This window comes from Patella vulgata, chromosome 6 (assembly GCF_932274485.2).
Source record: "Patella vulgata chromosome 6, xgPatVulg1.2, whole genome shotgun sequence".
NCBI classification, from domain to species: Eukaryota; Metazoa; Mollusca; class Gastropoda; family Patellidae; genus Patella; species Patella vulgata.
In genome coordinates, this window is record NC_065884.2 from 36,846,941 (window position 1) to 36,862,081 (window position 15,141).

General features: G+C 34.7%; 1 protein-coding gene across 2 annotated transcripts in view; it reads right to left on the minus strand.

The window, feature by feature from the left end:
• The window catches only part of LOC130013154 (bromodomain-containing protein DDB_G0280777-like), a 229,994-nt gene that overhangs the window by 145,399 nt on the left and 69,454 nt on the right, over positions 1–15,141 (minus strand). For both annotated transcript variants that reach the window (XM_056101790.1, XM_056101791.1), the window contains exons 7-8: positions 10,984–11,861; positions 4,952–5,193 (exon numbers count right to left, since the gene is read on the minus strand). In XM_056101790.1, coding sequence (XP_055957765.1) covers positions 4,952–5,193; positions 10,984–11,861 — 1,120 coding nt within the window. The remainder of the gene's footprint in view (positions 1–4,951; positions 5,194–10,983; positions 11,862–15,141) is intronic.

A 15,141-nucleotide genomic window follows, 5' to 3' on the forward strand; every position in this document is an offset into this window, starting at 1 on the left:
CATATATGTAAATAATTATGTAAATTCTGTATTGTATTGTGTACTATGAGTATGAAATAAAGCATTATTATTATATTATTACTTCTGGTGATAATGAAAATGTTTAATTAGTTTTCTGAAATCAGAAATGGCATCATCACATGGTGAAAATTTTATGTAAATCGAATAATAATTTTCACTTTTATGGGTTCATTCTATTTGTTGATTGGAATCAAATATCATAATTTCAAAGACTCATTTGAATAAATATCTGTTTTGAAGGCTAAAAATACATTTTTGGGCAAAATTAAATTACTTCCGGTGATACTATAGATACGTTGCCAGGCAACAAAACATATGCCCACAGCAGCTAAATCGTTTGAGTGGTCGACAAGAGTTGTCGTATATTTATTCTTTTGTAGGTAGACAATTTCATACAGATGACATTATAATTTTCGTCGTTTGAGGATTCACACGGTTCTAAAAACTAAAACAAGGGCTGTAACTATGGAAGTTATCTACAGAAATTGTTGAAATTCGACAGGCTTTTTTCGTTTTACCAATTCAAATAATGCATATAATTTCATACAGATCGGATGATAACTTTTGTCGTTCGAATGTTCACAAGGTTCAACAAAGTAAAACAAGGGCCATAACTCTAGAAGTAATTGACAGAAATTGCTGACATTCAATAGGCTTCTTCATTTCACTAATTTAAGTGATGCATATGAATTTCATACAGATTGGGTGATAACAAACAAGGGCCATAACTCACGGTGTAATTAACGGAAATTTCTGAAATTCAAATTTGTTTTACTAATTTAAATGATGCATATAAATTTCATACAGATCGGTTGATAACTTTTGTCATTAGAGCGTTCACAAGGTGCAAAAAAGTGAAACAAGAGCCATAACTCCAGAAGAAATTAACGGAAGTTATTGAAATTAAATAGGCTTCTTCATCTCACTAATGCAAACAACATATATCAATTTCAAAACAATCAGATGATAAATGTAGTCTGTAGAGTGTTCACAAGAAATTGTTTTATAACATCGTCTGACATTAGGCATCACATGGTGAAAATTTTATGAAAATCGAATAACAATTGACACTTTTATGGACCAAAAACCTTCAAAAGTAACTTGTATGATATATATATGACCGCATGAATTTTATTAATATGTGAATTTAAACCAAAAGTTAAAATTGTTAATACATATTAATACATGCTTTGAAATCAGATTCCGGAATGTTTAGTTCTTTGGCGAATAGCAAAGCTTTTTCACGAGGCATAGGACCGGAGATCGACACATCTTTGCCACGCACACGCTGAAACCACGTCTACATCAGAGTGTTTAATTCTTCCATCGGCGAGCGAACACAGAGGCGTTTCCTGTTGCTGTCTCTTTTTTCTTCGTATCCATCAAGAATTTCTGCCTTTCTTTTCAAAATCATCTGTACCTGGGTCTTACCAATTCCAAATTCTTCGGCCAATTGTCTTTGGCTTCTACCCTCACTCTTTTTGATAAGTTCTACTTTTGCTTTTAGGGTTAATTCTACACGAGTACGCTTACTATGGGTTTTTTCCATTACGCAGGTGAAGGTCGAATAAGAAATAATACATTTGACAAAATTTACTCGTACATACAGATGAAGGCCGAATAAGAAATGATAATCTACAAAATTTACTCGTATAAATAGTAAATAAATGATTAGTTTATAACCTAATCATTATTCATTTCTTTGTTTAAATTAAACACCCAATGAGAAATTCCATTGTTTAAAAAACGAAACCAACAAAGAAAGATTAGCGGCTCGTTAAATGGCTGCGATGAAATCAATCTACCACGAATGTTTGATTGCTTTGATCTTGGTCGTTAGATTGACTAATATGTGGTCGTATACGTGAGTTGCCCGTAATACTGAGTTGGTCGTTAAGCGGGATTTCACTGTAGTTTTAAATTTTCATTTAAAGATGGGTTCCCGCGTACAAACTGAGTGATTTAATGGTATATATGGACTAAAAACATATTCAAACTAATTAATTTCTCATAATTATGCTTCAAATCCTTCTCAAAAATTGTAATTGCGAAGGAATGCCCTGCTATTAAAATTCGATCAAACCAGGTCATGTTTACGTCAGGTCTTGGAAGTCACAGGAGAATACATTTCATACATAATACGATGTTGTCTTTAATCGCTTACTATTTATTACAAATATCGAATCCTAATTAAATTCTCGGATTATCCTCTACCCGCTTCTTTTTCCGTCATTTTATATCTCAGAAAGTGTTGTACGTCTAATTCTTCATAACGTTTATCAACTTGTACATCAAGCGCTCAATGTTCACATGTGACCTTTGACATCACGCGTGCAGAAATCCTTAATCGTCGGGCTGTTCATTAGGAGAACCCTTACATTTTTGTCCTGTATACGCTCGATGAATGTTTTTCGGGGAATCCAATATTTTTCTAGTAAGATTGGATATCTCTACTTTCCATATATACCAAAATTGCCATACTTTTATTGGAAATAACCACCCGATAAATACTTTTCTGGGAACCCATCTTTAAGAATTGTACATTTTTCTATGAAAAGTTTCCAGAAATGTTTGCGCGAGTAATGCCTTACTCTCGCGAATTACATTTCAGCCGAGTATAGCGTGCGCGCGAGTAATGACTCACGCCTCCTGACGTGGTCTGTATTGCTGTCGCCTCCTGACGTGGTCTGTATTACTGTCGCCAAAATGCTCTAAAGGTGAACAACGGGAATAATTGTAAGCATCTCTTACAAATAAAATCAAAATTTATATCATTCTATCAGGGATTCAGATTCTGATACCTTTACGGTACCTGAAAATAACTATAGGCCTATTGTACACGCAACACATAAATTTATAGAAAATTGGCTAAAGTCACCCAAAAAAAAAAGGATCTTATTAAATCCAAAGTTGTTGTATATTGTATGTATATATCGGTAATTGTTTTAGAATATTAATAAGCCTAGCTGAGAGTGAGACATAAAATCGTTAGATGTTGTCTTTTTTATCACACATTTTTGGCAGATAAAATTTCCAGTTGGCGGAAAAAAAATATCGACATTTTTTTATATGAAAATTATCCTCCATTTTGGCGGAAAAAAATTGAAAGCCAGTGTGAGCCCTGAATTCAACACAGCCTTATACCACTGTCAGACCGGGGTGGCGTCTTTACTTTGCTGCTACGGCTAAGGAAAATGGCTTTAGAGAGGGTTAAGATCGCCATAAGCGTGGTGGAAACGCCAGATATTGTGCTTTGGTCACCATGGTTGCGATCTGAACTGGAAAGGTATGAGAACACAACGTTTTTTAAGTTTGTAATTTTTTGAGACATTTTCGCGCGTTTGGCTCAGGGCTTCCACTTCAAAATTTTCACTACCGGTCATTTTTGATAACGCACAAAAACTTTTCAAAGTAAATTCATATTTCATGTTTTTTATTCATGGTATGGTATTGTGAATTCACGTGTCTATACCACTTTGTCACCATGGGGTACACAAAAAAAAATATATTTGACTTAAAAATGAAATATTAGTAAGGCTTATGATAATTATTTATTAATTAATAAATATTCCATTTTGGCTACTTAAATAACGAAATAGTTGAATTGGCCGTAGAAAAACCATTTCAGTAGCTCACATGTAATTACCACATGCTCCATAGGAAATACACTGACCTGGATAATTTTGAGTTGTAACACAATAACTTCGATATGAAGATAAATATATAATTATCCACGGCATATTTCTCACATTTATTGGTTTTAAGACCATCTCTTACGGAATTACGGGTCGCAGAATTGTGACGTAAATCCTAATAATGTATAACTAAATGACAAACGGATAACTAACTTCACGGCTAGCGACACTAGCGCCCCTTAGAATATGGTCGTGTATAAGAGTAACCGTATATACACGACATTTCTTCTACACGTGGAATTATCAATTCAATATTGTTGCACAATAGAACTGGAATACGTATTTTTCTTAATTGTTCGGTAAGCAAGTTAACTAATCTCTAGATTTTATTTCAACAATTTCCAAAAGGCCATAATACCGCTATAAACATTTTATTTTTAAATGCATTTTTCTTCGAACACGTACGTTGTTGAGGATTTACGTAATTTCTATGTTGTTTTTATTTTATATGACAGTTGGTTGGATTTTATATCAATTGCCTTTTTTCGAAGCTCATAATAACCTCGTTTACATCGTGCCTGACCGTAATAGCGGTAAACGGCTTTGATGTTGAAAATTCTTCTGACACGTGGACAATACGTGAATGATTAACAATGGACCGCTTCACGCCGTTGATTAGATTCCCACTTATCAATTAACTTTTATTGTTCTCTACCAGACACTCATCATTAATTATCAACACACCACTCAGTATAATCTGTTGACGACTATTGTATTTATACAACTCTATAACACCAATCACGAGATTGGCTTCTATATGTGTGCATTCTTGTATAGTTACATAGTAGAGGTCGATTGTAGCCATTTTGAAAATTGGGTTTTGGAAAAAAAAGACACTCTTTCCGGCGTGCAAAATGACCGTTAGGTCAGATCTATGAACGGTCATTTGCCGTCTCGACCGGCATATACAGCCGACGTGGAACCCATGGTTTGGTTCACGTTTGCCGGCGATCTTGTGCATTTTCTGGTTGCTGTACGGTCACCGCAGGGCAGTAAGGATGCCACCCCAGTCTGACGGGGGCATAATCACTAATACTCTGGTTTTACTGTATCCAGTTTATTATGGTTTTGGATTCCTCTCTTATTTTGAGTCAGGTCAATTTTTGTAAATAACCAATGTTTCTATAAGCTCATTTCAATAAACCGAGCTGTAAAAGTCTGGGTTATGAAAGAGGTTTTAGCAGTGATACATAATTTTCTACAGTTGCAACTTGAAAAGATTTCAAACAACTTACCCTTTCTATAATTATGTTAGGAATTTCTGGCAAAAAATCTTCAACAATAGTCCTGTACAAAGCCTTTTCACATTTAGCTTCACTTTCACGGAAAAATTCAGATAAATTCTGCCAGTCTTCAAGAGTTGAACAAACCATGTGCCACCTCGAAACATGGCGTGGTTCAATAACCTCAACAGGTTTTTCGTCCTCTGATTTGGAATCTTCTATTGAAGCAGGAGAATCATCTAATAATTCCATGTCTGAAAAAGACATTCTAAACTCGTAATTCAATAAGATACATATGTACATGTACTAGGTAAATCCCACTACTAAATTAAAGTTGAACTCCGATTCAAAAACTACAGAAATAATTAAATAAAAAGACAAGTTGCCAGGTAACAAAACATACGCCCATAGAAGCTAAATCGTCCGAGCGGTCGACAAGGGTTGTCGCATATTTATTCTTTTGTAGGTAATTAGTGGCATTTAATAAGACAACTTCATACAGACGACATTATAATTTTCAATGTTAGAGCGTTCACAAGGTTCTAAAAACTAAAACAAGGGCCGTAACTCTGGAAGTAATCTACAGAAATTGTTGAAATTCAACAGGCTTTTTCGTTTTACTAATTCAAATAATGCATATAAATTTCATACAGATCGGATGATAACTTTTGTCATTCTAACGTTCACAAGATTCAACAAAGTAAATCAAGGGCCATAACTCTAGAAGTAATTGACGGAAATTTCTGACATTTAATAGGCTTCTTCTGCATATGAATTTCATACATATTGGGTGATAATTTTTGTCGTTCAAGCGTTCACCAGATTCAACAAAGTGAAACAAGGGCCATAACTCTAGATGCAAGTAACGAAATTTGCTGAAACTAAATAGGTTTGTTCGTTTTACTAATTTAAACGATACATATAAATTTCATACAAATCGTATAATAACTTTTGTTGTTAAAGCATTCACAACGTACAACAAAGTTAAACAAGGGCCATAACTCACGGTGCAATTAATGGAAATTGCTGAAATTCAATAGGCTTCTTCGTTGCACTAATTTAAATGATGCATATCAATTTCAAACAGATAGTGTGATAACTGTTGTGATTAGAGCGTTCACAAAATTCAACAAAGTGAAACAAGGGCCATAACTCTAGATGTAATTAACGGAAATTGCTGAAATTCAATAGGCTTCATTGTTTTACTAATCTAAATGATGCATAGAAATTTCATACAGATCGGATAATAACTTTTGTGGTTAGAGCATTCACAAGGTACAACAAAGTGAAACAAGAGCCATATCTCCAGAAGAAATTAACGGAAGTTATTGAAATTAAAAAGGCTTCTTCATCTTACTAATACAAACAACATCTATCAATTTCAAAACAATCAGATGATAAATGTAGTCTGTAGAGGGTTCACAAATTGTGGAAGACAGACGGATGGACGGACGGACTGGGGCAATTGCAATATACAACCACATTTCGATGTGGGCGTATAAAAAAGGTAACGCCCAAAACAATCACCATACTTGTTTTCAATTTCTAGAACTAATATGGCGATCGCTTTGGGCAGACAAACACACTTTCAGTATATACCGTGTGCCTACGATTTTAATGAATATTCACATGATACGATAAACATTTGAAAAATCCAGTAAACTCTAAATGTGCTTCCACAAGTAAACAACTGACTCCTTTTACTTACCTTTATCATGATAATATTACTACACTTTTTATCTTGCTGTCACCAAATTTTGAAGGTGTGTGTGGGTGTGTGTGTGTGTGTGTGTGTGTAACTCGGCGTGTTTAAGTGGTGGCGCTTGCTGTTGAACTTTGAAGAATGATCATTTCTTATCACAGTCAATTGATTCTCGGCTGATTTGAATATGGTATATACAATACTTGTTTATTAGTTTGTTAGCGAAAATAACGAAGCTGGCTGACACGAAAGTATCTTTCTAGATGACCGGAGATAGCATTGTACACATTTTTAACATTACAAAAATGAAGTTTAATAGCCCGCGATGTATTGATTGACCGATGTAGATAGCTAGGCCTACATTAGAAAAGAGGTTGATAAAGGGATTGTCGAGTTGACAGATTGATCCATTTTCCGAGACCGCACCAAACTGAGTTTTCAAACCTGTTCATTAGTTAATTAACTTGTGCTAACTTTTACATTTCAAACAAGCAAACAGCGAGGCTGATGTCCCCCGCCGAAATCCCAAAATAAATAGATGACACATATTAATTAATCGCACATTTATTTGTTTAAAAGTATCAAGCAGTCAAACTGATTATCAAATATACACTGCGTTTCATCACTCTCTATCAGATAGAATCAAAGTTATCTTGTCCCAAAGCATCGACCAATGAAATTGCTTAACTCTGCTTAGCTTTAGCTCGAAATGTTAATCATTGAACACAGTCAAGACATTTACCTAATGAACATCTACACCAATTTTAAACATTCTACATCAATTAAAAGCAAAGTTGTTATGTTCCAAAGTCTTGACCAATCAAATTGCTTATTGCTCCTTAGCCTAAACAGAAAATTCTAATCATCGAATTTGGTCAACTTAGTCAAGGTAATGATATGATGAATCTATACTTTCATCACTCTCACTTAAATATAAACCAACGATATCGTGCCCCAAAGCATCAACCAATCAGATTGCTTATCTCTGCTTACCGTAAGCAGACAATGTTTATCACCGAACTCCAAAGCATCAACCAATCAAATTGCTTATCTCTGCTTACCCTAAGTAGGAAATGCTAATCTTCAAACTCCATCAAGGTATTGACCTAATAGACACCTACACCAAGTTTGAACAACGTAGCTCAATTAGAAGGAGAGTTATTGTGTCCCAAAAAGTGGGATGGACAGACAGACAGACGGACATTTTAATAGTTGGCACAGGAAAAACTGGGTGGTAAGTGTCTCTCCTTGATGTGTCTTAGCAGATGGCATCTTTTGGATGTTGGAAGAATAGTTGCTATGACGTCGGGTGTCATATTGTGACGTAAAGTCACGGTGACTGTTCCGTGAAATAGTATGAAGACAGGCGATACGGTGGCACCTTTGGTAAGTTTGGGAGGCTAAAAGATATCTAAAGTTGGGACACCCAGTGGGGAGGGTTGTAAAACAAAGAAAACAAGATGACTAGTCATCACCATCCCGCCCCCTTGCACGGAAGGCATAAGGAAAAACAACTTCTTGGAATATCAATGGGACTAGTCAGAAGATTTATACTCTGATCACAGTAGCTCGGCAAGGCAGGGTCGTTATTCACTATAAGGTTTGCACAACAACCTTTGCCTACCTCAATCAGCTACTGTATGTTAAACAATAAGGTTATACATCAGAAAACAAATAATATAATACAATAGCTTGATGCTTGTACAAAGTTTCAAAAAGATATCTTGAATGGTTTATGAGATACGCCCGGAAACAAAATTGTACACCAAAAACTAAGTCATTTTTGTTTCCATGGATACACAAAAAATATAAATCTCAGGAATTCCTAAATAGCAAAAGGCACAACTACTGTAATAAGTTGATGAGGACAGTAGTTCAGCATGTCAGGGTTACACCATCAGTTGCGGCCAGAGCCCAGACAAATCTCATATTCCGACACATGGAATATCAATTTATAGAATTTCATACTCTGATCACAGTAGCTCGGCAAGGCAGGGTCGCTTGTTCCTGTAAGGTTTGCACAACAACCTTTGCCTACCTCAATCAGCTGCTGTATGTTAAACAATAAACTTATCAGAAAATAAAATACTATAATAGGTTAATGTTTGTACAAAGTTTCAAAAAGATTTCTTGAACAGATAATAAAATATGCTCCAGAAACAAAATCAGGACGGAAGGCTGGATTTCAGAAAATAAAATGATGGGTTGATGAATGTAAAATTATTTTAAAGTTATCTTGAACAGTCAAATGTGTTTCCATGGAAACACGTAAAATTATCAAATCTGAGAAATTCAAAATAAGTGCCAAGAAGATATCTTGAACGATTTATGAGATATGCTCCGGAAACAAAATTGTACACCAAAAACTAAGTCAAATTTGTTTCCATGGAAACACATAAAATATCAATCCCAGAAATTCCTAAATAGCAAAAGGCACAACTACTGTAATGGGTAGATGTGTGTACAAAGTTTAAAAACGATATCTTGAACGGTTTATGAGATATGCTCCGGAAACAAAATTATACACCAAATTTGTTTCCATGGAAACAAAAAAATATAAATCCCAGAAATTCCTAAATAGCAAAAGGCACAACTACTGTAATAGGTTGATGTGTGTGCAAAGTTTCAAAAAGATATCTTGAACGGTTTATGAGATATGCTCCGGAAACAAAATTGTAGTTGTACACCAAAAACTAAGTCAAATTTGTTTCCATGGAAACACAAAACCAGCGGCTGCCAGGCAGGATACGCCCACATTTTCGAGAGATGGATAGAGAACAAGCTAAAAAGAAAGTGATTTTTCCTACAATCAAGGGCCATAATTCAGGAAATTACAATTCGATATGCGCAAATATCGAAAGGAACCAAGATCTTTGTGTTATAAACTTATATTTCAAGTTTCAACAAAATCGGATAAAAATTGTGACCTCTATAGGGTCCACAACCTTGATTTACCATATTTTTTACGCTATTTGAGAACGAACTGAAGCCATTTTGTCTCTCAATTTTGGGCCGATTTACACGAAATTCGAACTCAGTGATCCTTAAAGTGTAACGGTGATATAATAATACGGCTTTTTAAATCGGATAAAAATTATGACCTCTATAGGGTCCACAAGCTAAAAACGCAATTTTTGGTACAATCAGGGGCCATAATTCAGGAAGTTACAGTCCGATGTGCACGAATATCGAAAGGAACCGAGATCTTTGAATTATCAACTTAAATTTCAAGTTTCAACAAAATTGGATAAAAATTGCGACCTCTATAGTGTCCACAACATTGATATACCATATTATTACACTATTTGAGAACAAACAGCGGCCATTTTGTCTGTCAATTTCGGGCCGATTTTCACGAAATTCGAACTCAGCCATCCTTAAGGTGTAACGGTGATATATTAATACGTTTTTTTAAATTGTGGACGGACGGACAGGGGCGATGGCATAATACGTCCACATGAAAATGTGGGCGTATAAAAACTTGTCTTGCAATGAGTTGGGGGTATACCCCCTTTTTATACGCCCACATTTTCATGTGGACGTATATTGTAGTCGCCCCTGTCCGTCCGGACGTCCACAATTTGTTTGTGGACACTCTACAGGTCACAATTCTTATCCGATTTTTATGAAACTTGAAATATAGGTTTATCCCCAAAAGATCTCGGCTGCTTTCGATATTGGCATGTATCGGACCAAAACTTCATGGATTATGTCCCCTGATTGTACGAAAAATCACGTTTTTAGCTTGTGGACCCTACAGAGGTCACAATTTTAAACCGAAGTTATGTTCCGATGGGCACAAATATCGACAGGAACCAAGATCTTTGGGTTATAAACATGCATGACAAGTTTCATCTAAATTGGTTTAAAACCGGTTTATAACCCAAAGATCTTGATTATTTCTGTAATCCAATTTAAATATGGTCGCCCATCGTTCTCAAATAGCGTTAAAAGTTCTTGATTCTGATTGGCTAAACATGCACATTATCTTAACAACCCTTTGATTTTGAAGAGGTTCACAGTAAACTAATATGAATAACTTTGATTTTACTGAACAACACATAAATAGCAAACATAATCACCGCAAACAAGATTGAGTTGTAAACATCCTGTTGCTAGAATAGTTACCTCCCTTTAAATATGAATTTGAACATCCAGGCACAAAATTTTCAAAGTAAATGAAAGCGTGTGGTAAATGACCAGTTAACAGTTGCATAAATTCATGTAAAAAGAGTTCATGAAACATCGTTAAATATTTAGTATATGAGCAGAAATTTTTACTTATGATGTTAATGTTTTTACTATCACAAGAAACTTTAATTATAAACAAATCAAAACCTACCATTCGCTTCTTTTTCAACAACCTTCTCATCTCCATTTTCATTTTCATCATCTTTATTAGCTGTTTCTACTTCAAATTCCTGAATAACTTCTTCATATTCAGGTTCAATTTCCCCTAATGGAAGGACGGCTTCATCAGGTTTGGGGACAGCTTTTTCAGATTCAGGGACAGTTTTTTCAGGTTCCATGGCAGCTTCTTCAGGTTCAGGGACAGCTTCTTCATGTTTTTTTTTAGTCAGTCTGTTGTCATTCTGTTTTTCAACTTCATGGATGACATCATTCACAACTTTATCTACTTCAGCTTTCACCTTTTCATCAGCTTCACACTGAACTTCATCTTTTATTTCATCTTTAACCTCCACATGAATGCCCTTAGCATCTGTAGTCTTATGTTTAATGTCGGTAGTTTCTATTTTATTTTTTCCATCTATAATATCTTCTTCTTTCCTTTCTGATATTTTCTTATCATCTTCTGCCTTCACCCCAATAATCTCTGACACCCTATCAGCTAAAGTTTCTTTTTTGGTTGCAAATTCATTTTTCTCAATTTTCACTTTAATGTCTGATAAAGTATTTGTCACTGTAGATTTAATTTCTTCTGCACTTACACAACTATTGTCTACTGCATCTGCATTTGCGGATTCTTGAGTACCTTTTGACAATGGATCATTTACAAAAGCTGATTTGGTTTTGGTTCCTTCTGACAACTCTTCTTCCTGATTATAGTTTTCTTCAAACCCTTCATCTTCATTATCATATCCGGTTTGTTCTTCATTTTCTAAAGCTATTAAAGATTTCTTTGTATTGCATTTGCTCTTTCGTAACAATTTAGGACTAGCTCTTAATTCTCTTGGCTTTTCTTCTGGACTTGCATCTTTCCTTTAAAATAGATATAAATCTCTATTACTCTGACATACATATATTCCAGAAAGTTCTCAGATTAATCAAAAGCGTAACATATAGTATTAGAACTCAGTAAGAAATACATTTGTGAACTAAATACGCTTTTTTTTTATATTTATACAAGACCAGAATTTATTTTAATTGTCATTCTAGCAGATAGCCTATTTGCAAACAATAACACAAAGGATAATTAACCAACGGGGGCACACATATAAATGATATCGTAATAACGCAAAAGTGTCAATAATATAGAAGTCATAACAACATTCATATACAAGAACTGAAGCACATTTAATAAATCTACACATTTAGTAGAGAATCCATATCAATAACACAGAATCTAACCTATCATGCGTGATACAAATACAGTAAACTTCGCGTAAGTCGGATCTAAGTGGACTGACCAATTTTATCCGAGTTAAGCGAAGATCCGAGTTAGCCGAAGAATGAAATTCAATCTTAGCTCGATTAGAAATAAACTGCAAGAGCCGGATAATATTGATTCAAAGGCACATTTTAAGCTTTTGTTCATATGCGCGAGTAGATAACTTTTGTTGCCATCTTTGGAAAATGTCCTAATTTTTCCCGGAAAGTGTCTTGTACAGTAGCAGACAGCAAGTTTTGAATTTTCCGGAAAAATTCTATTATTGCGTCGTGTCAAATATGCTGATTTGAGTCAAAATGATAGAGGAAAGTATTTCATGGGGCTCTGCATGGAATATCTAACCGCGTTTTAGACCATCAGGACGAAACTGACAGTGAAATTCTGAACATACTGCCGATCTGACTTAAGCGAGGGAAAAAAGCTGGAATTAGATCAAATGGACCGAACATTTTGATCCAAGTTGAGCAAGATTTATCCCCCAAAGATCTCGGCTGCTTTCGATATTGGCATGTATTGGATCGAAACTTCATGGATTATGGCCCCTGATTGTACGAAAAATCACGTTTTTAGCTTGTGGACCCTATAGAGGTCATAATTTTTACCCGATTTTAAAAAAACGTATTATTATATCACCGTTACACGCTAAGGAAAGCTGGGTTCGAATTTCGTGAAAATCGGCCCAAAATTGACAGACAAAATGGCCGCTGTTGGTTCTCAAATAGCGTAAAAATATGGTATATCAAGGTTGTGGACCCTATAGAGGTTACAATTTTTATCCGATTTTGTTGAAACTTGAAATGTAAGTTTATACCCAAAGATCTCGGTTCCTGTCGATATTTGCGCAGAAAATAGAAATTCAATACCTCTTCATCAATTCTACACCCAAATGTCAATACAGATAGGCAATCAAAATGGCAAAAAAGAAACGAGACGGACACCAAATCAGGCAGAACATAGATATTCAATACCTCTTCATCAATTCTACACCAAAATGTTAATACAGATAGGCAAACAATATGCCATAAAAGGAGGGAGAAAAATATATCTAAAAATAACCGGCACTACCGAGATATGCAAAATTAATAGTGTTCTGCATCCATCTAGCCACATCAGCTACCAAACGATAATTTACTTGTTTTGATTCAATGACACCCGACGGAGAAATCTCATTTTTCGCCAGAGTACCAATCTTTTACTGGTTTTTTTTTCTCTCAAAATATCGAATATGTAACGATATTTAGCAAATAATTGCTAATCCGAGTCCATTTTGTTAGGAGTACTTACCTCCCTTATACCGTTACAAGCGTTATGACTCATATTGGGAGTTTTTTACTTTTTTTCAAAGATTGGGGCTCTTTTTTTGACCATTTATGCTATATTGACCCTTTTAGGTTTGCATTCACACCCTAAACCACTGTTGGGATCCTAAGTAACCGAAGTTTAAGAAACAAATTTATAGTAGTTTTCGTGATAAAAGCGTCTGAATAGGCTCTAAAAAGGAAAATTCTAGATTTTCAGCGTCCAATAATCTATTGCCTTAAGCATCAAATTAAAATCCAATGATTATTGTTAAAATTACTGAAATATTTCTAAAAACGATAGCTTCGGTGATTTCGATCATTTTGCATTGTCGCAGAACGTTCAAAATAGCTTTATCCTCTAAGTCACACCGAAGAAATCGTAACGATCCGACAAGCAGTTGCTGAGATCTAATCAAAAATAAATTGGAATGATAATAATAATAACTAGAACTGCGATGCAGTAATGACGGGTTTCACCGGTGCCACGTTACCCTAAACATGTCACTACCGGTACCAATGAAACCATTAAACAGGTTTCCACAAAAGCATTGCACACATCAAATAAAATGGACGGCGAATCAACCAAATCCAGCAATATCAATTCATTTTATACATTTGTTACATATCACTTCCGGTGATAATGAAAATGTTCAATTAGTTTTATGAAATCAGAAATGGCATAAGGCATCACATGGTGAAAATTTTATGTAAATCGAATAATAATTGTCACTTTTATAGACCAAAAACATTGAAAAGTAACTTGTAGAAAATCGTCTATTTCTCTGCAACCGTACAAGTTAGAAACCATTTTCTGGTATCTGTATGATCGTATGGGTTCAAGCTATTTGCTGATTGGAATCAAATATCATAATTTTAAAAACATTACAAATCAGACTCATTTGAATAATATATCTGTTTTAAAGGCTAAAAGTACAGTTTTTGCCAAAATGACGTTACCTTCGGTGATAATGAAAATCTTAAATTACTTGAATGGAATGAAATCGTAAATGGTGTTAGGTATCACACAGTGAAAATTTCATGAAAATCGAATAATAATTGACACTTTTATGGACAAAAAAACTTGAAAAGTGCCCTGTTGAAAATTGCCTATTTCTCCGCAACTGAACAAGTTAGAAACCATTTTGTGATATCTATATGATCGTATGGGTTCATTCTTTTAGTTGATTAGAATCAAATATCAAAATCTTAAACAAACAACAAATACGACTCATTTGAATAAATTATTTGTTTCGAAGGCTATAAATACAGTTTTGTCCAAATTTCGTCATTTCCGGTGACATTGAAAATGTTAAATTGAGTTGAACTAGTCACAATTGACATTATGCATCAAATGAGTTCACTTTTATGAAAATCCAATAATAATTGACTCTTTTACAGGCACAATAGCGTAAAGAGTGACTCATACAAAATTGACCATTTCTCGGCAACTGCGCATATTACAAATTAATTTTCACATACATTCTCTCTGTATAGATTATTGCTACGAGTTTATGAAAGTTACGAAGTAATATTTTAAAATATGAAAACGCTGGATGGGTTGTAAATAGCT